The sequence below is a fragment of the Cetorhinus maximus genome, chromosome 34, assembly GCF_964194155.1.
Source record: "Cetorhinus maximus chromosome 34, sCetMax3.hap1.1, whole genome shotgun sequence".
In the NCBI taxonomy this organism is placed as follows: domain Eukaryota; kingdom Metazoa; phylum Chordata; class Chondrichthyes; order Lamniformes; family Cetorhinidae; genus Cetorhinus; species Cetorhinus maximus.
In genome coordinates, this window is record NC_135912.1 from 5,267,276 (window position 1) to 5,293,985 (window position 26,710).

A 26,710-nucleotide genomic window follows, 5' to 3' on the forward strand; every position below is an offset into this window, starting at 1 on the left:
AGAAAAAATAAGTAAAGAAAAAAAGCAGAGATTATACTCTATAGTGCGTCATTATTTGGCCAATTTGGTCTCTTAAGGACTAAACTATTGGAGGAAGGCACTTTAGTGTGTCCCTTTACTTAATCTGGAGTGCCCACATTTCTCCTTGTAGGGACAACCCTCCTGTCCTGTCCCATCCCGTCTTTAGGTCAGGAACCCCCAGGTCAGGTCCGAGGGTGCTATCCCAGCTGACGGTAGCAATGGGATCTGCTCTGAGTAGGCCCCAGTGTCTTGCAGTGAAGAAGAGGTTCAAGAAATTAGCTGAAAGGCTAACTCCTGACGATGGCCGTCCAGCCTGAGAGCTTGAGCGCGAGGCATCCTGCGGCCAAATAGCCAGTCGCCAGTCAGGGTTTGGGGCTTCTAGTCGAGGAAGGTTAACATCCATGGATTCGTACGCGACGTGTCAGTGCCTTCCTCGGAGGGGTGGGGGTGGGGATGTGAGGCAATAATATTATTGATTATAGCTGAAAAAAAAAGAGACATTTTGTCAAAGCTTTTCATCTAGCACTCATCAGGACAATCGCAAGAGTACCAATGTCAGGGGAAGCAACAACTTTATGCTGTAGGAGAAGAGAGTGCTGACTGGTTGGCAAGTGGACTTTGATTGCTAAAGGTGTTGCCATGGAGAATGCACCAAGACAAAAAGCTTCGACAAAATGTCTTTTCTCAGCAATACTCAAGTTCTGTGCAACCAGCCGAATATTACTGACTATATTTTAACGGGGGCTCCCTCAGCTCACCTCTTGGAGACGGCATTCCCCCTGGCTGAGCTCATCCAGAATTCCACTTTGACGGACGACACTCAGATTCTGCCACAGCGAGTTCCCGGGGCTCTGTGACCTCGGACCTTGCAGGGGAGCTCTGTCGCTGTCCGGGACGAGGGGTATGCTTTCGTACACGTAGTCATCGCTGGTCTTACTGGAGTCTCGCATCAAGGTCTGTTGCTTAATCGCCTTGTTGATTACTGTCTCCCGATAGGTTTGATACAGGGGCTCTAGAATCGAGGGTGGAAGGAAGTACGGAACATTGTGTGACCACTGGGCCCATCAAACTCACTCCTCCCCATGTACGCTCTACCCATTCACAGGTTGTACCCACCCACTGAACCTCCGCACCACCCCCCCAACACCACTTACGCTCTACCCACATACCCCTACCTCTCACTAACAGCACCGTGGGTGTACTTACACCATGTGGACTGCAGCCGTTCAAGAAGGCAGCTCACCACCACCTTCTCAAGGGGCAATTAGGGATGGGCAATTAAAATGCTGGCCCAGCCAGCGACACTCACGTCCCGTGAAAGAGTAAATTAAAAAAAAACCCAAGAACGTAAAGTACATAGGAGCAAGAATAGGGTTGCCAACCCTCCCGGATTGGCCTGGAGTCTCCAAGGGATTGAAGATCAGTCTCCGGGACATTGCTGTGTGCAAACCCTGGGGGAAAATCATCGGGACATTAAAAAGGTTTTCTTTGCCATTTAATTTGAACGTTTCTTTTTACCAGACATAAAAATAATGAAAACGGGTGCTTGGCTGACAGTCAAGCATCATCCAATCAGGTAACGAGTTCTTACTGCTTTCCAATTGGCGTAGGAAGGCCGTGCGTCACAAGAATGGACATGTTGCCCGACCAATGGCTGGAGCGTGGGGGCAAGTCATGTAATGAAAGCTCCAGGAATACCTTTATTCACAGTTGGCAACCCTAAGCAGGAGTAGGCCATTCGCCCCCATCCAGTCGGCTCTGCCATTCAATAAAATGTTAGCTGATCTGATTGTGGCTTTAACTCCACTTTCCTGCCTGTCCCCCATAACCCTAGGCTCCCTTGTCGATCAAAAACCTGTTTAACTCGACCTTGAATATGTTCAGTGACCTGGCCTCCATTGCTCTCTGGGGGAGAGAATTCCACACACTAATGACCCTGAGAGAAGAAATTCCTCCTCATCTCCGTCTTAAATGGGAGACCCCTCATTTTGAAACTGCGTCCCTTGTTCCAGGTCGCCCCATCAGGGGAAACATCCTCTCAGCCTCCACCCTGCCGAACACCCACCCCTGCTCAGAATCTTATATCTTTCAATAAGATCACCTCTCATTCTTCTAAACTCCATAGGGTACAGGCCCAACCTTTCCTCATAAGACAAACCCCACCTTCATCCCAGTGGGTGCCACCCACTGAGGCATCTCACATGGAGAATAAGTGCTTACAATACCAGAATTGGAGGAGTGGCAGGCAGCGAGGGTGGTGACAAACAACTATGCCAACAGGGCATAGATGGGCTAGCAGAATGGGCAGACAAGTGGCAGATGGAATTTAATACAGGGAAGTGTGATGTGATGAATTTTGGCCAAAGGGAAAGGGAGAGGCAACATAGACTTTAATGGCAGAGTTTTAAAGAGTGTGCAGGGACAGAGGAATCTGGGGATGCATGTCATTTTTTATTCATTCACAGGACGTGGGCTTCGCTGGCTGGGCCAGCATTTATTGCCCATCCCTAGTTGCCCTTGAGAAGACGGTGGTGAGCTGCCTTCTCGATCCACTGCAGTCCCATGAGGTGTAGGTACACCCACAGTGCTGTACATCAGTCTTTGGAGATGGCTAGGCATATTGAGAGTGTGTTTAGCAAAGCACATGGGATCTTGGGCTTCATAAATAGAGGTATTAAATACACATGCAGGGAAGTTATGCTGAACCTAATCTAGGTTACAAACCTAACCCTGGTTGGGTCACAACTAGAGTATTGTGCTCAGTTCTGGTCGCCACAGTTTAGGAAGGATGTGAGGATCCTTGAGTGGGTGCAGAGTTGATTTACTGGAATGGTTCCAGGGATGAGGGATTTTAGATACAAGGGTTGGGTTGGAGAAGCTGGGATTGTTCTCCTTGGGGTGAAGGAGATTGAAGGGGGATCTGATAGAGGTGGACAAGATGGTGACAAGTTTAGATAAGGTAGACAAAGAAAAGCTGTTCCCATTGGCTAATGGTACAAGGGCTTCGGGGGGGTGGGGGGAATAGATTTAAGGGTTTGGGCAAGAGATGCAGGGCGGATGTGAGGAAGAACTAGATTTTTTTAAAAACACAGCGAGAGGTAATAACCAGGAACTTGCAGCCCACGAGGGTGGGGGAAGCGGAGGCGATGAAATGATTTCAAAAGGAAATTAGGCGGACAGTTGAGGGAAGTAAACTTGCTGGGCTACGGGGATAGAGCGGAGGGGGAATGGGACTAACTGGATTGACCTACAGACAGCCAGCAAGGATCCAATGGGCTGAATGGCCTCCTGCCATGCTGTGATGATTCTCTGGCCAACAGGGATTAGTTACAGGGAGCAGCCCACGTCCATTTTGTAATTCCTATCTAATTCTGAAAGAGGCTTCTGCAAAAATAATGGTAAATTTTAATAGACATCCAGAACAGGCATCCATCCACACTCCCCCGTGAATCATCCTCAGCCCATTGCTCTTCATTTCACCCTGGCCCAAGTAACACAGGCATTCCACAGTTTGGCTGATTATCTCTGTCCATACTTCTATCCCTATTTATCTTCAGTTGTGTGTCAACTAGACCGTGGATTCATGATTAAAGTTATTTTACAAATCTTATTAAATTGTTAATAAAGATTGGAATTTTCAGACAGGGGCAGAGAGTTAATTCTGAGCCTGTTTATACAGTGTCACTCTGTCCGCCTTCTCTGTCTCTCTCTATCACACTATCCATCTCTCTCTCTGTCTATCACTTTGTCCGTCTCTCTCTCTCTCTCTCTTGCTATCAGTCTCTCTCTCTGCCACTCTGTCCGTCGTTTGTCTCTGTCTCACACTATCCTTCTCTCTCTCTGTCACTCTGTGTGTCTCTCCCTCACTCTCGTTATCAGTCTCTCTCTCTCTCTGTCACTCTGTCCGTCGTCTCTGTCTCTCTCTCTCTCACTATCCATCTCTCTCTGTCTGTCACCTTGTCCATCTCCTCTGTCTCTCTCACGCTATCCATCTCTCTTTCTGTCACTCTATGCATATTCTCTCTCTCTCTCTCTCTATTTTATCAAAAGTTCAATTGCTTTCACTCCCCTGAATGTTCTCTCAACGCATCTGACCTCCTCACTTTGCAGCCTCGAGCCTCATTGGCCTGCTTCAACACGAATTCAGCGTTCTCAGCACCCCCATAACCATGGAGACCCTCAGCCTTGCCCTTGTCGTATTTTGAAAACACAACCCAATCACGACTCCTCGACTGAGAGCCATAGACCGGCATGGTAAATGAGGAGGCCATTTGGCCCAGTGCTTTGCTGTCTTTTTAAAAGGCCTATCAAATTAGTCTCGCTTCCCCCCTGCTCTGACCCCATAGCCCTGCAAACGTTTCCCATTCAAGTATTTATTCAATTCCCCTTCGGAAAGTTACGACTGAACCTGCTTCCGTCACCCTTTCAGGTGGCGCCTTCCAGATCACAACAACTCGATGCACAAAACAAAAATCTCATCTTGCCTCTGGCTCTTTTACCAATTATCTTCAATCTGTGTCCCTCTGGTTACTGTCCATTCTGCCACTGGGAACAGGTTCTCCTTATTTACCCTATCAAAACCTTTCATGATCTTGAATGCCCTCGATTAAACCTCCCCTTTCTCTGCTCCAAGGAGAACAATCCCAGCTTCTCCCGTCTCTCTACATTAACTGAGTTCCCTCATTCCTGGTCCCATTTCTGGTAAATCTCCTCCGCACCCTCTCCAAGGCCTTGACGTCCTTCTTAAAGCACGGAGTTGGACACAACACTTCTGGTGAGGCCTATTTAGCAATTTCCCAAATTTTCCAACTTAATTTGAAACTCAGTAACGATGTTCGTCTGAAGTTTCTTAATTGTATACATTTAATAAAAAGCCATCAACACTTGGTACACAGAGGGTTGCCAACTGTGAACAAAGGCATTCCTGGAGGTTTCATCACATGACTCGCCACAAGCTCCAGCCATTGGTCGGCCAACATGTCCATCCTTGTGACGCACGGCCTTCCTACACCAATTGGAAAGCAAAAAGACTCACTACCCAATTGGACGATGCTTGACTGTCAGCCAAACAACCTTTTATCCCCTATTTTCAATATTTTTATATCTGGTGAAGAGAAACGTTCAAGAAAATTAAAAAAAAAACACAATCTTTTTTAATGTCCCGATGATTTTTCTCCAGGGTTGCACACAGCAATCCTCTGAAGACTCCAGGCCCATCCAGGAGGCTTAGTTACCCTAGGTACACAGTTACTCTTCACAGGCCAGTATCTATAAAGTACAGCTCCCCAAATATATTTCCGTATAATTATTGCTGAATATTTACCGCTTTGAAATTGGGATTCCCAGTTAGTCATCTTCTGATTATCGGTCTTTGTAGGCCTGGAGGCAAAAATGAAGTGAAGCAGATATCACAGGCAGTTCAATCTATCTGGGTAATCACAAGTCTCGCTTGCACACTATGTTTGGAAGCGAGTCCTTCCTTGCAAAAAGTGTGAATGAAACTCAGTTAATCACGTGCACCACTCAAGTATAGACAGATAGTTCTGATGAAGAGTCATGCGGACTCGAAACGTTAATTCTGTCTTCCTCTCCGCAGACGCTGTCAGACCTGCTGAGTCTTTCCAGCACTTTTTGTTTTTGCTTCAGATTTCCAGCATCTGCAGCATTTTGCTTTTAGACAGATAATGGTTGGCCATAAGAAATAGGAACAAGAGGAGGCCATTCAGCCCCACGAGCCTGCTCCGCCATTCAATAAGATCATGGCTGATCTGGCTCTGGACTTAATTCCACTTTCCTGTCTCCACCCGCCCCCCCGCATAACTCATCAATCAAAATTCTGTCTAACTCAGCCTTCAATATATTCTATGACCCAGCCTCCACCGTTCTCTGTAGATGAGAATTTCACTGACTAACGCTCCTCTGAGAGAAGAAATTCCTCTTCCATCTCCGTTTTAGATGGGAGACCCCTTATTTTTAAACTGTGTCCTCCCCAGTTCTCGATTTCCCCCACGAGGGGAAACATCATCTCAGTGTCTACCCTGTCGAGCCCCTACGGTTGGCAGTTTCTCATCCAGCCCAGCTCCCTGTCGTTAAAAATATATTTTTTTTAAAATGAAGATGATTCAAGTTATGCCGAAAAACAAATATCACCACCGACCATTATTGTCTCACTCATCAACTTTCGCCTCCATGTTTCCCTTTCTTGGCTGTCTTGGGAGCAGGGCAAGGCCCTTCAGCCCTCGAGCCTGTTCTCCGAATTACAAGAAGCCAGCATGCAGGTACAGCAAGGAATTAAGGTGACAAACGTGTTTGTCGGATGGATTGAGCAGGTTGGGCCTGTTCCCTTTGGAGTTTAGAAGGATGAGAGGTGATCTTATTGAAACCTGTAAGATTCTGAGGGGGCTGTGCAGGGTAGATGCCAAGAGGATGTTTCCCCTCATGAGGGAATCTGGAACTAAGGGGCACAGTTTCAAAATAAGGGGTCTCCCATTTAAGACGGAGATGAGGAGGAGGAATTTCTTCTCTCCGAGGGTCATTAGTGTACGGAATTCTCTTCCGCAGGAGAGCAGTGGAGGCCGGGTCATTGAATATATTCGAGGCTGAGTTTTGATCGACAAGGGAGTCGAGGGTTATGGGGTGGGGGGGCAGACAGGAAAGTAGAGTTAAGGCCACAATCAGATCAGCCATGATCTTATCGAATGGCAGAGCAGGCTCGAGGGGGCTGAATGGCCTACTCCTGCTCCTAATTTGTAGGTTATGTTCTCCGCCATTCAATTCAGTCATTCTCAAACCTTTTTATTTAGCTGAGGGACCACTTTTAGAACGAATTGCTAATTAGTCACAAATTCCCATCTAAATTACAATACCTGCTACTACTCTGTATATGAAAGTGCTGCATATAAAGGATGTTTTAATAATGCTTTGAAGAAAACAGGTCTCAGTGAGATGGGAGGGCCCGCTTACATATTTAAAAGCTCCCCTCTCTTGAGCGAGGCTGAACTAACCTGGTGTTGCCTCCACGCCCTCTTGCCGCTGAGCTCATTCTCGGCCCAGCGCTTGCCTCCGGTGACCTTTGACCCTGAGTGCCGTCAACCTGGGAGGCCAAACTCAGGAGGTGGGATTGAGTGGACGTGTCCCTACGACGTCCCTCGTGTGCAATGCCAACGACAAGTCAACTTGTAGCCGTGCAGCATGCCTCCCGCCCTTTCCTCCTCAACACACAAAAGAGAGGGTCGCGAGAAGCCCATTGAGACCCGAGGTTCCCTCAAACTGCACATCGCCTGGTCAAAATCCCGTGAACTCCCTCTGTAACAGCACTGTGGGTTTACTCACACCACACGGGCTGCAGCTGTTCAAGGTGGTAAGCTCCCCACCACCTTCTCAAGGGGCAACTATGTGTATTTAAGACCGAGATAGATAGGTTCTTGATTGGTAAGGGGATCAAAGGTTACGGGGAGAAGGCGGGAGAATGGGGTTGAGAAACTTATCAGCCATGATTGAATGGCGGAGCAGACTCGATGGGCCGAATGGCCTAATTTCTGCTCCTATGTCTTATGGTCTAATTAGGGATGCTGCGCCCAGCCATAAAAGAAAGAAGAAAACAAATTCTTTCGACTCTTGGCCTCCCGCTAGCCTCAGAGATTTGAGGTACCTGGACACGGAGGCGCAAACTCTATCCACGGGTCCCGATATGCACCCGTGGAGTAAAAAAGACTTGCATTTATATAGCACCGTTCACGATCAGCAAACGTCTCAAAGCACTTTACAGCCAATGAGATGCTTTTTGAAGTGTAGTAACTGTTGTAATGTAGGAAATGGGGCAGTTAAATTTGCGCCGAGCGAGTTCTCGCACAAACAGCATTCACAGCCAGATAATCTGTTTTTTTTGTGACGTTGATTGATGGGATAAATATTGGTTGGGACACCGGAAGTAACTCCCCTGCTCTCCTTTGAAAAAGTGCCACAGGTACTTTTATGCCCAACTGAACAGGCAGATTTACTCAGTTTAACGTCCCATCCGAAAGGCGGCACCTCTGACAGTGCAGCACTCCCTCAGTACTGCACTTGAGTGTCAGCCTTGATTTTCACACTCAAGCCCTGGGGTGGGAGCTGAACGGGGGGGGGGGGGGGGGGGGGACACCTTGTGACTCAGAAGTGAGTATGCGGCCAGCAGAGGCCCCAGCTGACACCCCGAGTCTATAAAGCTCTACGTCCCATTGAGCTCAACACCACAATGTCCTGAAATTTAGCCCACCGAGGAATTGTATGATGGAGAGATCGCCCTTTTCGAGAAAGATATACCACAACAGTGCAAGGAGTTTAGCGAGGAGAACAACAGAAGAGATCTGACCTGCTCGCGAGAATCTCCAAATAAGCCTCATAATCGTTGTCCCCTGAATCGTCGTCAACACCTGTCAACATCAACCACACACAACCAAATCAGCCAATGTCCCGACCGGGCGATTTTATCCTCCATTTGTCTCTGGAGGCTACAAAACAATATTGGGGGGGGGTTGTGTTACATTTGGGCCTGGTTTTCCTGGTCTGGAATATCAGCTTCTGATCACCATCCAGGCACCTTTAGGAGGTGAGAATGAAGAAGAATGGGCTCAGGCTGTTGACTACTCTGTCAACATTCCTCGTCTCAACTGGTTCGTGAAGGTTAGGCTGCCTGTGAAATCAAAGCACTCGTTGCCGCACTTTAGGAAGGACGTGAGGGTTCTTGAGACGAGATTTACCAGAATGGCCCCAGGGATGAGGGAATTTAGCCAAGAGGTTGGATTGGAGAAGCTGGGGCTGTTCTCCTTGGAGCGAACGGGACTGAGGGGAGATTTGATAGAGGTGGACGAGATTGTGACAGGTTTAGAGAAGGTAGATAAAGAAAAAACTGTTCCCATCGGCTAATGGTTCAAGGACTAGGATGACACAGATTTAAGGTTTTGGGGGAGAGACACAGTGGTGGAGAGGGCGCAAGGGGATAGGGCAAGGCTGAGTAGGCTTTTGCTAAGGGAACCAGTTCACTCTTTCACTTCTAGCAGCTCTCCTTCCCCCATCTACACTCTACCCCATCTATTTCAACACGATCAGGAAAGGTCATGGAGTCATGATGGCACAGGAGGCCATTTGGCCCATCTCTCTAGCGAAATCCAGTCAGTCCCATTCCCCCAACCAACCCCCCCACCATAGCCCTGCAAGTTTATTTCCATCAAGTCTCCATCCAATGTTATTTTGAAATCATTGATCATCTCCACCTCCACCACCCTCGCAGGTCCTGGTCACCTACCCACTCACTGCGTAAAAAAAGTTCTTCCTCACGTTCACCACTGTGTCTCTCCCCCAAAACCTTAAATCTGTGTCACCCTAGTCCTTGAACCATTAGCCAATGGGAACAGTTTTTCTTTACCCACCTTCTCTAAACCTGTCACAATCTTGTCCACCTCTATCAAATCTCCCGTCAGTCCCTTTTGCTCCAAGGAGAACAGCCCCAGCTTCTCCAACCCAACCTCTTGGCGAAATTCCCTCATCCCTGGGGGCCATTCTGGTAAATCTCGTCTCAAGGACCCTCACATCCTTCCTAAAGTGCGGCAACAAGACAATATTCTAGTTGTGGCCTCTCACCAGAGCTTTATATGCCCTGTTGAGTGTAACCAATCAACCAAAAGGGGATAAATTAACAAAATAAAATCAACAATTTTAGGGGAGGGGGGTGGGGGGTGAAGGTGTGGTTCTGTCTCTTAAAAGGGACAAAATTCTGAAAGGAATTCAGCAAATCGAAACAAAATGTTGTTGTGGGGGCCAATGATGCACCCCAGCACTCACGGTGCCCACCAATCACAGAAGGCCTCCAGCGCTCTCCAGGGACAACTGGCCGCAATTGTAGCCATGGAAGAGGGGCAGACAGTCGGGGGGAACCCATCCCCTCAACCACCTGCTGCCTGGGCCTGTGGGTACCAGAGCTTTATAAATGCTCCTGTGTTTCGATTGGTCAGTGAGAATAAGGATCCAATAGATTGGCAGTGTGGAACTTTGAGTATTGCTGAAAGAAAGAGACATTCCGTCAAAGCTTTTCATCTTGCACTCATCAGGACACATCGCAAGAATACCAAATCCCAAAGGGAACAACAATTTATACTGCATGAGAAGAGAAGATTAAATACAGTTGCTGCCTTTGAGATTTGGTACTCTTGTGATTGTGTCCTGATGAGTGCAAGATGAAAAGCTTCGACAGCACGTCGTTTTTATTTTTTTTTAAAAGCAATAATCCAATAGATTACAGGGTCTTTCAGCCAATAATGGGACACATGGGGGTAGCTAAAACAGAAGACTTCACTTTTCTAGCAGCGTTGCCTGGGAAACCCCGATGGGGGCCCAAGGCCCATGGTGAAAGAGACCATTGCCCGTGAGGGGAGAAGGGGGTGAAAAGGGGGGGGGGGGGGGGGGGGGGGGGGGGGGGGGAGGAGGGTGTGAAACATCGCAGTGGATGCAGGATTTAAAGGGGTCCTTCCATCTCCAGGCCAGGGTTAGAGCACGGATTGGTTGCCCTATAACTGCCTGCACTCTTTGGGCGGAATTTTACGCTCCTGTCGTGACGGGGCGGGGCTGTAAAATGCAGCAAGCCGTTCAAAAAGGCCATGGACTTTTCGGTACCGGTAAGTCCCGCCGGCGGGAGAAACCATAAAACTCTGGCCCTTGACGTACATCCAAGGGTAGATGCAGGAAGGATGTTCCCAATGGTGGGGGGAGTCCAGAACCAGGGGTCACATTCTGAGGATATGGGGTAGACCATTTAGGACTGAGATGAGGAGAAATTTCTTCACCCAGAGAGTGGTGAGCCTGTGGAATTCGCTACCACAGAAAGTAACTCTTTCGAGTTATCAACAGATCGCATGTAACTCTTTCGAGTACATTCACAGTTCTTGGTTTCCGGGAGTGGGACATGAACCCACAACCTTCTGATTCAAAGGCGTGGGTGCTATGAACTGAGCCACAGCTGACACCAAGTAGTTGAGGCCAAAACATTGTGTACAAGATTATGAGGGGCATGGACAGGGTGGATAGGGAGCAGCTGTTGCCCTTAGTTGAAGGGTCAGTCACAAGGGGACATAAGTTCAAGGTGAGGGGCAGGAGGTTTAGCGGGGGGGGGAGGATAGGACAACTTTTTTTACCCAGAGGGTGGCGACGGTCTGGAATGTGCTGCCTGGGAGGGTGGTGGAGGCGGGTTAGCCTCACATCCTTTAGAAAAAGTACCCGGATGAGCACTTGGCACGTCATAACATTCAAGGCTATGGGGCCAAGTGCTGGTCAATGGGGTTAGGTAGGTTAGGTCAGGTGCTTCTCACGTGTCGGCGCAGACTCGATGGGCCCTCTTCTGCACTGTGTGGTTCTGTGATTGTCTGTTTTCGAGAAGGGAGTTAGGTAGAGCTCTTGGGGTGAAAGGGATGGGAAGAAAGGCTATTGAGTTGGATGATCAGCCATGAGCAGGATGAATGGCGGAGCAGGCTTGAAGAGGTCTACTCCTGCTCCTGGTTTCTATGTAAGTCGAGATGGGGGAGGACTTGCCCGACTTCTAGGGGGGTGTGGGAGGGATTGGGAACTGGCCTCAGAGAAGGTTCGAGAAGCTGCGGGGTACCTGTGTCAATCTCGTCGTAGACGGCCTGCAGGTGCTTCTCCTTGGGGCTAGGGGGCGCTGAGCGGGTCACTTTGGGGCTCAGGGGCTTCAGGGCTGATGGGGGCGGAGAAGGGGGCGGGCCCTCACCGCCCCTGGGGAGGCCCAGCTTCCGAAAGTGCAGGTTCAGCCCGTCCACGCACTGCGAAATCTTGTCCAGGTCGCTGGCCGTGTACCGCTGCCTGATGCGGGAGGGCGGGTCAAGGCCGGACCGCCCCACTTGGGCCAGCCTCCTGTGGGGCACCGGAGCCCCCTTGCCCGCCAGCGACGACTGCCTGGCCGGCTTATTCCGGCGGGGGGGTTTGGGCAGCTGATGGGCAGCGGCCCCGGGGAGCGGCCCCTTGTCCGCCGGCGCCGACGTCCAATCCAGCCCCCTGCCCGCGGAGGCCCCCGGAGGCCCCTCGGGCCCGGGCTCGGGGTTCCCGTCGGGCTCTGCGCCCCCCGCGGTCACCGTCACCATGGAGACGGAGGCGGAGTCAGGCGGCTGACCGCCATCTCCCTCCTGCTCTCCGGCTGCCTCCGTCCCCGTGAGGCTGATCTCGGGCACGCTCCAGCCCACGTGGCCGCTGCCTCGCGCATGGTCCTCCTCCTCCTCCTCCGAAGCGTCCTCGCGGTCCCCGTCGGTCACGTGCATGACGTAGCGAAACGGCTTGGCCCCGCCCCCGCTCTCGCTCCCCGACGAGTCCGACAGGGAGTTGTCCAGCTCATCCACGCCCTCCTTGCCGACGGACGCGGGTCTCCAGACGAGGACCATCCCGGGTCTTGTGGTGTGGCACATGCACGGGCAGGTGGGCGGGCAGCGCCAGTCGGCCTCACCATCTCCAGCCGCGTCGCCCTGACCCTGCGTCCCCTCCGGTTTCAGGCCTGTAAAAGAGGCATCAGGCTGTGGGTCACTCGCTCATGCATCTGGGCATCACTCAACAACACCTGGCATTGATATAGCGCCTTTAATGTCGCAAGAGCGCCAAAAAAATAAATAAATAAATTGCACCGAGCTACAAAGGCAAAGGCCAGGATTTTATGGCGCGTCCACCTGCCCCCCGCCAACCCCCCCCCCATGGCGTGTCCACCTGCCCAGCCCCCAACACCCCCCATCCTCACCCCTCTGTCCCCCCAACCACCACCCCCAATCCCGCCCAAACACCACCCCCAATCCCGCCCAACCACCACCCCCAATCCCGCCCAAACACCACCCCCAATCCCACCCAAACACCACCCCCAATCCCACCAACACCCGCCCCCCCCACCCCGGCGCGTCCACCTGCCACCCCCTCAACACTCCCCATTCCCCCCCCCCCCCCCGCGGAGGGTTGTAGGACTGGAGGAGGTTATAGAGATAGATGGCGTGGGTGGGGGCGGAGAAGGTCACAGACTCACCACTACCTCTCGGACAGACGGGGTGAAACACTATTGAAGGAAGGAGACAAGCTGTCAAAGCCTTTTCATCTCGCACTCATTAGGACAGGCACAAGAAAGCCAAATTTCAAAGGGAGCAAAATTTTAAACTGCATGAGAAAAGGGTGCTGATTGGTTGGAAAGTCAAGGCATTGCCTTGGAGAATGAACCAGGCAACTATTGTTTTTGTTCAATTCAAAAAAAGGCACAATGCCTGGACATGTTCTTTTTACTTGCAGAGGACAGGTCTCTGCCTATGAATATATGTAGCTTCTAGCAAGTATAAATGAGCCACATTGTAAACCTGACAGATGATTTTAAATGCCATTACTGGGGGGGAAAGATGGCTGACAACTGGCTCACACCGAGATCCCACAACCAGCTAAACAATCGGTTAATCTGTTTTGATTGTGGTAGGAATGTTGCTCACGATCTACCCCCCTCCCCAAACCCTTCTCCGAATCGTAACACCCACCCTGGCCAGGCAAGCCTAGTCTCGGTGGAAGGTCCCTGACAGTGCAGCACTCCCCCCCTCAGCACTGAGCTGAGGCTTCAGCCTCAAATAAGCGCTCCTGACGCGCTGGAGTTGGGGGTTCGAACCCACAGCCTTGGGGCTTGGAGGCAAGAGCGTGGCACCGACTAAGCCAAAACCAACCACGGCTTAAGATGGGTGACATCTTCTGCCGATGAGCTCCAGGTGGCTTCTCAAGAACGTGCCAAGCTTTGCAGCCTGGATTTAAATTCTCTCTGATGCACGTTTGTTTCCCACCCAAAAAGTTAGCAGCGCTTGCTATGGACATGGTCACCAGGCAACGGGCTTTCCCTCCACCATCCCACTCGGGTGGACATTCAGAGACAGTCTGCAGGCTGTTTGACCTCAACTGCTATCATAGTTGACCTTGGGCCTGGCACTGCATGTGTCAGCTCTGGGTCACTCAGCTCTCTCACCTCTGAGTCAGGCGGTGTAGAGGGGAGGGGTGGAGTCAAGACTTGAGCAACTAACCTAGGCCTACGCTCCCACTGCGGTTACCGAGGGAGTGCTGCACTGTTGAAAGTGCCTTTTCCTTTTGGATGAGACATTCAACTGAGGTCCTGTCCGCCCTCACATGTAAGAAGAGCAGGGGGAGTTCTCCCTGGGTGTCCAGGCCAACATTTATCCTTCAACCAACATTAAGTTTAAAGCTATGCAAAAGAAACCACCTCCGACCGTGCAGCACTCCCTCAGTGCTGCCCCATCGAGTGTCGGCCTGGATTTTGTGCTCAGAAGACTCCGAGCGGGACTTGAACCCATGATCTTCCGACTTTGGGGTGAGGAGTGCTACCCACTGAGCTGGCATGTCACGCGAGAGAGGGGAGGGGGGCGCGTGAATGATCGTTTCCGCCACCTGAAGTACCTTTTGTGGTTCCTTGGCTGGGGGGCGAGTCACAGGGCCGCATCTTGGCCACCGGTAGCACCTGATCGCTGCCGTCATTCACCAGCGGGTGCGGAGGCACTGCTACCCTTGCCATGCGTTTCAGCCGGGCTTTGGGCACCGGCACGGCTCTGGCAGGGGGGACCCTCGCCGCCTCTGACCACTCGAGGCCCCGAGCCGACTTATCCTTGGCCGCTGCCTTCTCTCCCTCCGACAGGCTCAACGCCTGCTGGAACAATTCCCGCATCTTCCGGACGTTTCCGGGACCGGAGAGGGCCTCGCACCCCCCCGGCGCGGCGCCCGGGGCCCTCCGTCTGCTGGGGACCGGGGGGCCGGTTGACTGCGCCCCGTCGCTGCTCAAGACGTCGGCCTCAGTGGAAGGTTCTAGAATGGCAGAGGCGCGGGTTCCGTCCTGCTTCTTGGCGCCATGGCCCGGCACGGGGGGCTTTGGTTTAAGGGGTGGTCTGGGCTGCTGCTTCCCGGCCCGTTTCTGCACTTCCATCTCTGGGGGCCCATTGGCCGTCGACGCCATCTTGAATCACAAAAAGATCCCCCGTCAACAACCAACATTTTTCTGAAAAGTACGACAAACAAAAGCGGGTTCAAATTTAACAACTGCCATCGAACTCAATGTGAGGTATATAACACGTAGGAGCTGGGAGTCAAGAGCGGTTTAGACATCCACTTATCGCTCCCAACCCAGATTCACAGGAATATTGTCCCCAGACTCCAAAAAAAAAACCCACAAAATCTCCCAACAAATTTCACCAGGCAGCGTTCGAACTGCTCGCCACCTCAACACTGGAACCAAAATATCCAACTGTGACCTGCTTCAAAGAAGAGCAAGGAAGTTCTCTCCACCCCCTTGAGGTGTCCTGGGCCAGTCTTTATCTCCCCCCTCCCCACCCAACCAACACCATCAAAAGAAACAGACCACCTATAGTCATTTATCACATTGTGGGATCTTGCTGTGCACAAATTGGCTGCTGCATTTCGCACATTGCAACAGTTTCCACGCGTAATGCCGTAAACTCATACGGGGGTGGGGGGGGGGGAGGCCATTCAGGCTTTCATGCCTGCCCTTTGAAAGAGCTTTCTAATTGGTCCCATTCCCCTCTCCTCCTTCCGCACCCCCCCCCACCCCCCAACTTAACCCAGCAGATTTTTCCCCTTTAAACTATTCATCCAAATCCACCCCCCAACCCCCACTTTTTTTCTTTGAAAGTTACGATCGAACCTGCTTCCAACACCCTTTCGGACAGTAAGTTCCGACATCGACCCACTGCGCAAAAACGTGTTTCGTCATGTCTGGTTCCTTCACCAATCACCTTAAATATTTGTCCTCCGCTTACTCCAGATGTGCTTCACTGCATGGTAAAGGGATTTTGGACACCCTGAATTCATAGAAGGCTACATAAAATACAGCTGGAAAAAGGAGAATATTATTTACATGGAGAGAGGGCTGCAGAATGCTGCAGTACAGAGGGATCTGGGTGTCCTGGTACATGAGTGACTTGCAGGCACAGCAAGTGATTAGGAAGGTAATTGGAATGTTTGGAATTATTGCAAGGGGAATGGAGTATAAAAGTAGGGAAGTCTTGCTACCACTGTACAGGACTTTGGTGAGACTGCACCTGGAGTACTGCATACAGTTCTGGTGTCCTTACTTAAGGAGGGACATACTTGCATTGGAAGCATTCAGAGAAGGTTCACTCGGCTGATTCCTGGGACGAAGGGGTTTGGCTTATGAGGAAAGGTGGAGCAGGCTGGGACTATACTCATTGGGGTTTAGAAGAATGAGAGGTGATCTTATTGAAACTTAAAATGGATCTGAAGGGGCTTGACTGGATAGATGCTGAAAATACAAGAAATAGGAGTAGACCACACAGCCCACCGAGACCACTCCGCCATTCAATATGGCAGATCAGCTCCATTTTCCCGCCCGCTCCCCATATCCCTTAATTCCGAGACCCCAAAAATCTGTCTATCCCGGCCTTAAATATTTTCAACAATGGAGCATCCACAACTCTCTGGGGTAGGGAATTCCAAAGATTCACAACCCTCTGAGTGAAGTCATTTCTCTTCATCTCGGTCCAAAATGGCCGACTCCTTATCCTGAGACGGTGACCTCCACGTTTTAGACTCTCCAACCAGAAGAAATACCCTCAGTGTTTACCCTTTCAAGCCCCTTAAGAATTTTATGGTTCAATGAGATCACCTTTCATTCATCTAAACTTCCAGACTTGGCCTGGTTTACTCAAGCTCCCCTCAACACTTCACTCATCCTAGGAACTAGTCTAACTGCTGCAGGTGCAGCAAGCAGTCAAGAAAGCAAATGGTCCGTTGGCCTTCACTGCGAGAGGACTTGAGTACAGGAGCAAGGATGTCTTACTGCAGCTGTACAGGGTCTTGGGGAGACCACACCTGGTGTACTGTGTGCAGTTTTGGTCTCCTTACCTAAGAAAGGATATACTTGCCATAGAGGGAGTGCAGCAAAGGCTCACCAGACTGATTCCTGGGGTGGCACAATTGTCATATGAGGATATATTGGGCCGACTAGGCCTGTGTTCACTGGAGTTGTAAAGAATGAGAGGGGATCTCATTGAAACGTATAAAATTCTGACAGGGCCGGACAGACTGGATGCAGGGATGACGTTTCTTCAGGCTAGGGGGGGGTCTAGGACAAGGGCTCACAGTCTCAGGATACGGGGTAGGCCATTTAGGACTGAGATGAGGAGAAACTCCTTTACTCAGAGGGTGGTGGACCTGTGGAATTCTCTACCACAGAAGCTGTGGAGGCCAAGTCACTGAATATATTTAAGAAGGAAAGAGATAGATTTCTGGACTCTAAAGACGTCAAGGGGTATGGGGAGAGAGCGGGAGTACTGCATTGAGATAGAGGATCAGCCATGATCACACTGAATAACAGAACAGGCTTGAAGGGCCGAATGATCTGCTCCTGCTCCTATTTTCTATGTTTCTATGTCTATGTTTTTTTGGTTGCATTCCCATTTGGGCAAATACGTCCTTCCTTATATAAGAAAGGAAGGTTATCCATGAATTTATATTAAGGAGGACAGTGAATAAGACACAGCATAGTCACATTTCAAGGGATTAGCTAATATATGTTGCTTTACGTTGTGACACAGGAAACTAGCATTCTCAGACATTTGACTAGGCGTAGCTAGGACGTAGTGACATATTGGCATCATACCAGGAAACACCTTTAACCCCATAAAAGGCGCAACACACTTTATTCCTATAGGGACTTGTAAGGGTGGCTGAGTTGCAACTATTGATGATAGTTGATCTGCAGACACTTTTTGAGTGGAAACATTAAGTTTATTTACAATGTACTCAGCAGCAACTAGACGTGTGCTTTCAACTCCAACGATATCTCTACACTAACTGCTAAGGTAGCCCACGCTACTCTCCTATTGGTTACTACAGATCATGTGATCTTTCCTAAACAAGTATTATTCTTAAAAAGTACATTACACACTAAATAAAACCATAATTGCTACAGGACTTTTTTATTCTTTCACAGGGTGGGGGCATCGCTGGCTGGACCAGCAATTGTAGCTCATCCTTAATTACCCTCTTGAGAAGGTGGTGGTGGTGAGCTGCCTTCTTGAACCGCTGCAGTCCATGTGGCGTAGGTACACCCACAGTGCTATTAAGGAGGTAGTTCCAGGATTTTGACCCAGTGACAGTGAAGGAACGGCCGATATATTTCCAAGTCAGGATGGTGAGTGACTTGGAGGGGAACTTCCAGGTGGAGGTGTTCCCATGTGTCTGCCACACTTGTCCTTCTGGATGGTAGAGATTGTGGGTTGGAAGGGTTTAAGGAGCCTTGGTGAGTTGCTGCAGTGCATCTTGTAGATGGTACACACTGCTGCTACTGTGCGTCGGTGGTAGAGGGAGTGAATGTTTGTGGATGGGGTGCCAATCAAGCGGGGCTGCTTTGTCCTGGATGGTGTCGAGCTTCTCGAGTGTTGTAGGAGCTGCACTCATCCAGGCAAGTGGAGAGTATTCCATCACACTTCTGACTTGTGCCTTGTAGATGGTGGACAGGCTTTGGGGAGTCAGGAGGTGAGTTACCTGCTGCAGGATTCATAGCCTCTGACCTGCTCTTGTAGCCACAGTATTTATACCTTATTTGTACTTTAACCTCGCCTTGCTGAAGCTGGCATGAGCAGTGAAGCTTGCGGAATTTCCAATGGGTTGACTGCCCATGCGTTAGTATTGGTGCCAGTCTCGGGCACAGCAGGGAAGGCATTGCCTGATAGAACTGATTTGATAAATGGGTAGTATTAACCGGATGTTGAGGCGCCACAATGGGCCTCAGTACCTAAGGCCAGGGAACGATTTCCACTTAATCCTGTTGCATTGTAGCCCCTGCTAGACAGCGGAACATGAGTAGTTAGGCGGGCAGTGCCAACCTTCACTATCCACGCTCACACTGGGGTAAGATGTTTAAGGGCGTCCGTCTCTCTCACACACACACACACGCCGTCCCCCACACACATGCGCACACCCCCACACACAGCACCTCCTCTCCCCTCTCTGGTTGCCCTACATGTCCATCATGGTGACCCCGCCCTCCCCCATCCATTGGAAAGTGGACAGAATCCTGGCTTTCCGATTGGACGATTTCAACCATCGGACAAACAGCATGTCCCCCCCCCCCCCCCCCACCCCCCAACCACCATCTCCAATACCTTCCTAAATCAAAAAGGAAAACAGAGTTCCAAAAAAATTGGAAAAAAAGGAACAGCCACAATATTTCTCTCAATACCCCTAAGACATTTTTTCCTCCAGGAAAAATTCTTAATTCCTGGAGACAATCCCGGAGAATCCTGTCCACATTCCAAGCAAGGAGTTTAAAGAGCACCTTAAGGATTGGGAGCCAAATATTAGGAAACGAGGCCCAGTCCCTTAGGCTGGGCCCCACTACCTCAGAAATCAGACTCTGGCTCCCTGACCTTTTGCAGATGGTTGCTGCTCACCACGTTATTCAGGTCAATTGGAATTAAAGACAAACAGTGCCATGTACGATAAAGTGCAATAAACCTGACCAAAAAAAAACAAGACACCACCACCTTCAGAGCATTTAACAATCCGCATCTTGTCGGAGCACAGCCAGAACCTGCATTATTGCTGTGACTCAGTAACTCTGGCCAAAACCTCACACAAGGCTTTTTTTATTCTATGTGGGCATCGCTGGCAGGGCCAGCATTTGTTGCCCATCCCTAATTGCCCCTTGAACCGAGTGGCTCGCTCGGCCATTTCAGAGGGGCAGTTAAGAGTCAACCACATTTGCTGCGGGTCTGGAGTCACATGTAGGCCAGACCGGGTAAGGGCGGCAGATTTCCTTCCCTAAAGGGGGCATTAGTGAACCAGATGGGTTTCTACGACAATCAATGGTAGTTTCATGGTCGTCGCTTACTGAGACTGTTTCAATATCAGATTTTATTACTTGAATTTAAATTCTACCAACTGACGTGGTGGGATTTGAACCTGTTCCCCCCTCCACCAAAAGGATTAGCTGGGGCTAATGGGTTTCTAGTCCACTGACATTACCACTATGCCACGTCTTTCAGAATTACTGGTATTCAGGCCATTGCTGGCTTTAAACCTACCCACCAATGTGGGATTCGAACTCAGGATCTCCAGCTTACAGGAATGGTGCTTTAACCAACTAAGCCATGGCACCTGCACAATGCTACATAAATAAGACCATAAGACATAGCAGCAGAAATTAGGCCAATCGGCCCATCAAGTCTGCTCCGCCTTTCAATCATGGCTGATAAGTTTCTCAATCCCATTCTCCCACCTTCTCCCCGTAACCTTTGATCCCCTTACCAATCAAGAACCTATCTATCTCGGTCTTAAATACACTCAATGACCTGGCCTCCACAGCCTTCTGTGGCAATGAATTCCATAGATTCACCACTCTCTGGCTAAAGAAGTTTCTCCTCATCTCTGTTCTAAAAGGTCTTCCCTTTATTCTGAGGCTGTGCCCTCGGGTCCTAGTCTCTCCTACTAATGGAAACATCTTCCCCATGTCCACTCTATCCAGGCCTTTCAGTATTCTGTAAGTTTCAATCAGATCCCCCCTCATCCTTCTAAACTCCATCAAGTATAGACCCAGAGACCTCAAACGTTCCTCATATGTTAAATACTTGGTAAAGGTGATGCTGAATATTGTCTGGGCATATAACCACTAGCGTTTTACATTAAGTTCAGGTTTCTGACACGAACACTATAAAATTATTAATAGTCATTTGGTTGTTCCATTTCACCAGCTGCCATGGTGGGATTTGATGGCATCTTGAGCCCTTACCTCTGGATTATGAGTCCATCGACCTTACCACCTACCCCGCCATCTCCCCACGGGCTGCACATGACCTGAGGCGTTTAGTCAGGAGCTAAGTTACTCGCTGGGCTACTAAGAGTTGACGGCTGTCATCGTGCCTCAAGGTCAGAAGGTTGTGGTGGGCTCAAGTCCCGCTCCGGAGACTCGTGCACACGACGCGGCCCAACCGCTCCTGGGGTGCCAGTGGTGAAGAGTGCCACGTGGTCAGCGGCGCCAACTTTCAGGTGAGACGTTAAACCGGCTGCCCGCGCCTGCGGGCATCGAAATATCACAGTACTTGAAGGAGGGCTGCAGAGTTTCTCCTGGCATCCCGGGCCAATATTTACCCCTCAACCCACATCAAATCAAACAGGTTTTGTGGGATCTTGCTGTGCACAACTCGCCTGTTACCTTTCCTACATAACATGGAGTTCGGTCACAGGTCGGCCCTGATCTCAATAAATAGCAGAACAGTCTCAAGGGGTTTAATGGCCTTCCTAGATTGTTGACACAGCAATGCCCTATTAGGATAAGCATAAAAATTCTGTATAAATTTATTCTTTCATGGGATGTGGGCCTCACTGAGAAGGCCAACATTTGTTGCCCATCCCTAATTGCCCCTTGAGCTGAGTGGGCTCGCTCGGCCATTTCAGAGGGGCAGTTAAGAGTCAACTACATCGCTGTGGGTCTGGAGTCACATGTAGGCCGGACCGGGTAAGGACGGCAGATTTCCCTCCCTAAAGGGGGCATGAGGGAATCAGATGGGTTTTTACGTCAACGGATGATGGTTTCATGGTCACCATTACTAAAACTAGCTTTATATTCCAGATTTTATTAATTTAATTTAAATTTGAACCCGTGTCCCCAGAGCATTAGCCTGGGCCTGTGGATTACTAGTCCGGTGACATTACTGCTACGCCACCATCTCCCCCAATATTATCATTTCATTGGCTGAACACTGTCAGAGAACATCAGTGAGGCACAGCATGAGTACAGTAAAGATGGCTTCCTCTTTGTGTGGTAAAGAAATTAAGGAATTGGTTTAAAATACAAAAACGTGAAGAGGAACAAAGCTGGTCACTTGTGTGGTATGAAAGAAATATCACATTGCACTCGAATTTAAATGCACCACGTCAGAGTCAGCAGACTAACTCTGCTAGCTGACCTCCTGTGGAATTGCTCACATGCTACCTCAGATGATAGGGAAGGGGTGGGGGAAGGAGGCCATTCAGCCCTTCGGGCCTGTTCCACCCAATATTGAATTAGGCCGTGGTTGATCGTATCTTAGCTCCACCTACCCACCTTTGCCCCGTATCTCTTGTTGTCTGCATCCAACAAAATTCTATTAAACAGAATACTGGAAACACCCGAGCAGGTCCAGGCAGAGAGAAACAGAGCTAACGTTTCAGGTTGGTCGCCTTCCGCCAGAACTGTTGAGTCTCGAAGTGTCCAATCGGAAGATGAAGATCGGCAGGTCGTGAGTTCAAGTCCCACTCTAGGGCTCGAGCACAACAATCTAAGCTGCCACACCACAGCCGGGGGGGGAGTGCTGCACTGTCGGAGGTGCTGTCTTTCAGATGAGACATTACGCCGAGACCCCTCAGGCGGCCATCACAAATCTTACAGCACCAGAACAGGGCAGTTCTCCCCGGTGTCCTGGCCAACATTCATCCCTCAATCAACATCACCAAAAGCAGATTATCTGGGCATTATCACATTGCTGTTTGGGGGAGCTTGCTGTGCGCAAATTGGCTGTTGCGATTCCTACAACAGTGGCTACACTTCAGAGGTACTTCATTGGCTGTAAAGCACTTTGGGATGTCCGGTGGTTGTGAAAGCTGCTATGGAAATGCAAAGGTACTGTTCCTCGAGTTTCAGTAGAATAGCATAGAGAGGTCAGAGTGCGAGTGGGCATTTATGCAATCCACCCTCTTAATTTAACCCTCCAATTCCTGGCATAATTCTGTCTGTGCTGCATCTCTGACCGGGTGGGTCCTGGGGGAAATGCAGAGAGCCAACGACGAGCTGGTTTGCTACTCCAGGCAACGCACAATAGGTTACAAGGAGTCATGACTTGACTGGTTTTCAAATCAATTCCCCAGGGTTCAGACTAATTTTAATAAACTATTGTCAGACTGGCAGCCCCCAATATTGAAGGTACTCATGAAGATGCCAAAGAAACAAAGAGTTCTTAACGAGTGATTGAGGTAACAAGAATATTGTTACATGTGGAAAACATGGCAGCCAACGTACACACAGCAAGCTCCCACAAACAGCAACATGATAGCGACCAGGTCACTTGGTTTAGTGATGTTGGTCGAGGGATTAATCTTCTCCCAAAGGTGCTAATGTTGCAAAGGCTGTGACAATTGAGTGCATAATCTCGTTGTAGTTAAGAACAGCTGATAGGAATTGGAGAAAGGTTCGGGCACAGATATAAGAACCAGTGTCCACCTGAGAGGGGGAGAAATAGTGTGGAAGGGAAAAGTAGTCAGGACTTATGTACTAGAGTCAGAGGTCTACAGCACTGAAAAAGGCCCTTCGGCCCATCGAGTCTGTGCCGGTCAAACAAGTACCTAACTATTCTAATCCCATTTTCCAGCACTAGGCCCATAGCCTTGTATGCCATGGCATCACAAGTACACATCCAAATACTTCTTAAATGTTATGAGGGTTTCTGCCTCTACCACCCTTTCAGGCAGTGAGTTCCAGATTCCCACCACCCTCTGGGTGAAAAAATTCTTCCTCCCATCCACTCTAAACCTCCTACCCCTTACCTTAAATCTATGCCCCCTAGTTATTGATCCCTCCCCCAAGGGAAAAAGTTCCTTCCTGTCTACCCTATCTATGCCCCTCATAATTCTATACACCTCAATCACGTCCCCTCTCAATCTCCTCTGATCCAGGGAAAATAACCTGTCTATCCAATCTCTCCTCATAACTAAAACTCTCCAGCACAGACAACATCCTGGTAAATCTCCTCTGCACCCTCTCTACTGCAATCACATCCTTCCTATAATGCGTATTCCAGGACTGCACGCAATACTCTAGCTGTGGCCTAACCAGCGTTTTATACAGTTCCAGCATAACCTCCCTGCTCTTATATTCTACGCATAGGCTAATAAAGGCAAGTATCTCATATGCCTTCTTAACCACCTTATCAACCTGTCCCGCTACCTTAAGGGACCGGTGGACATGCACGCCAAGGTCCTTCTGATCCTCGGTACTTCCCAGGGTCCTACCATTCATCGTGTATTCCCATGCCTTGTTTGTCCTGCCCAAGTGCATCACCTCACACTTATCCGGATTAAATTCCATTTGCCCATCTGACCAGCCCGTTTATATCCTCCTGTAATCTAAGGCTATCCTCCTCACTATTTACCACCCCACCAATTTTCGTGTCAACTGCGAACTTACTGATCAATCCTCCTACATTCAAGTCTAAACCGTTTATATATACCACAAACAGCAAGGGACCCAACACCGATCCCTGTGGAACCCTACAGGACACAAGCATCCAGTCACAAAAACATCCCTCGACCATCACCCTCTGCTTCCTGCCACTCAGCCAATTCTGGATCCAATTAGCCAAATTGCCCTGGATCCCATGGGCTCTTACCTTCATTATCAATCTCCCATGCGGGACCTTATCAAAAGCCTTGCTGAAGTAGACTACGTCAAATGCATTGCCCTCAACTACACACCTAGTCACCTCTTCAAAAAAATTCAACCAAATTGGTCAGACATGACCTCCCCTTAACAAAACCACGCTGACTGTCCTTGATTAACCCCTGCCTCTCCAAGTGTAGATTAATTCTGTCCCTCAGAATTGCTTCCAATAGTTTCCCCACCACTGAGGTTAGGCTGACTGGCCTGTAGTTCCCTGGTGTATCCCTTCCTCCCTTCTTGAATAATGGTACCACATTGGCTGTCCTCCAGTCCACTGGCACCTCTCCTGTGGTCAGAGAGCTGTTGAAAATTATTGCCAGTATCCCTGCTATCTTCTCCCTTGCCTCACTCAACAGCCTGGGATACATTTCATCCTGGCCTGGAGATTTATCTACTTTTAAGCCTGCCAGTCCACTTAGAACCTCCTCCCTTTCTATGCTAATTTCTTTAATTATATCACAGTCCTTCTGCCTGATTTCCATACCCATGTCGTCCCTCTCACTTGTGAACACCGACACAAAGTATTCAATTAGAACCCTACCTACGTCTTCTGGCTCCACACACAAATTACCACTATGGTCCTTAATGGGCCCTACTCTTTCCCTAGTTATCCTCTTACTCTTAATGTACTTGTAAAATAACTTTGGATTTTCCTCTATTTTACCCGTCAATGTTTTTTCATGCAGCCTTTTTGCTCTCCTAATTTCCTTTTTAAGTTCCCCCTACACATTCTATACTCCTCTAGGGCTTCCGCTGTTTTGAGCCCTTGGTATCTGTCATAAGCCTCCCTTTTACTCTTTATCCAATCCTGTATATCCCTCGACATCCAGGGTTCCCTGGATTTGTTGGTCCCACCCTTTGTCTTTACTGGAATATTTTGGCCCTGTACTCTCCCTATTTCATTCTTGAATGAGTCCCACTACTCTGATGCAGATTTACCTAAAAGTAGCTGCTCCCAGTCCACTCTGGCCAAATCATATCTGATTTTATTAAAATCGGCCTTCCCCCAATTGAGAACTCTGATTTCTGGCCCATCCTTGTGCTTTTCCATAACAACTTTGAATCTAACGAAGTTATGATCACTATCTGCAAAATGCTCCCCCACTGATGCCTCTACCACTTGTCCGGCTTCATTTCCTAAAATTAAGTCCAGGACCACCCCCTCTCTTGTAGGACCTTCTACACACTGGCTTAAAAAGCTCTCCTGGACGCATTTTAAGAAGTCCACTCCCTCTAAACCTATCCCTCTATGAATAACCCAGTTAATATTGGGGAAGTTGAAATCCTCCACTATTACTATCCTATTATTTTTACACTTCTCTGAAATTTGCCTACATATCTGCTCTTCTGTTTCTCTCTGACTGCTTAGGGGCCTATAGTACACTCCCAGTAATGTGATTGCTCCTTTTTTGTTTTTCAGTTCTACCCATATGGCTTCATTTGAGTAGCCTTCTAAGATGTCATCCCTCCTAACTGCTGTAATTGGTTCATTGATCAAGATTGCAACACCCCTTCCTCTTTTACCTCCTTCCCCGTCTCTCCTGAAGACCCTATATCCTGGAATATTGAGCTGCCAATCCTGCCCCTCTCTCAACCATGTCTCTGTGACAGCAATGACATCATACTTCCATATGTTAATTTGTGCCCTCAACTCATCTGCCTTATTTGTCAGACTCCTTGCATTAAAATAAATACCATCCAACCGTGCCAAACTCCCTTGTGCCTTAACTGGCCTTTAATTTCTATGCCTTCCAAACTCACTTGCTCTCTCTTCTAATGTAAACTGAGTAGAAACTGTGTGGGAGGGAAAAGTAGTCGAGACTTATGTTATACTGAGTAGAAACTGTGTGGGAGGGAAAAGTAGTCAGGTCTTATGTTACACTGGGCTTCGTGAATAACCCTATGTTGAAGTCAAACTGGCTCCAAATCCTTTCTTTGCCAGACTGATGTTTACCTGATTAACACAAGGCATCGAGGAGAAATCCCCCTGCTCTACTTCGAAATTGGTATCCTTTTTTATGTCCACCTGAGAGGAGGAGAGCTTGCCTGGGGAGGGAGAAGTTAATGGAGGGACCCCACTGTTTTTGGTGCACCCCTCTCCTCCCACCCAAAGAAATCCTATTTGTCTCTGAACATGAACAGTATGTTTCATCACCACCAGCAACTTCAACTTTCACAATCCCTGTAGAG

The 26,710-nt window shown here is 49.3% G+C and overlaps 1 protein-coding gene across 1 annotated transcript in view; it reads right to left on the reverse strand.

The window, feature by feature from the left end:
- Positions 1-15,031, reverse strand: part of LOC144671804 (uncharacterized) — a gene marked incomplete at its 5' end in the record, with an annotated part of 36,461 nt that extends 21,430 nt beyond the window's left edge. Inside the window, 5 exons of the mRNA XM_078533851.1 lie at positions 780-1,033; positions 5,345-5,400; positions 8,372-8,432; positions 11,651-12,550; positions 14,476-15,031. Of these exons, the coding sequence (XP_078389977.1) occupies positions 780-1,033; positions 5,345-5,400; positions 8,372-8,432; positions 11,651-12,550; positions 14,476-15,031 (1,827 nt within the window). The remainder of the gene's footprint in view (positions 1-779; positions 1,034-5,344; positions 5,401-8,371; positions 8,433-11,650; positions 12,551-14,475) is intronic.
- Between the last annotated feature and the right edge of the window lie 11,679 nt (positions 15,032-26,710).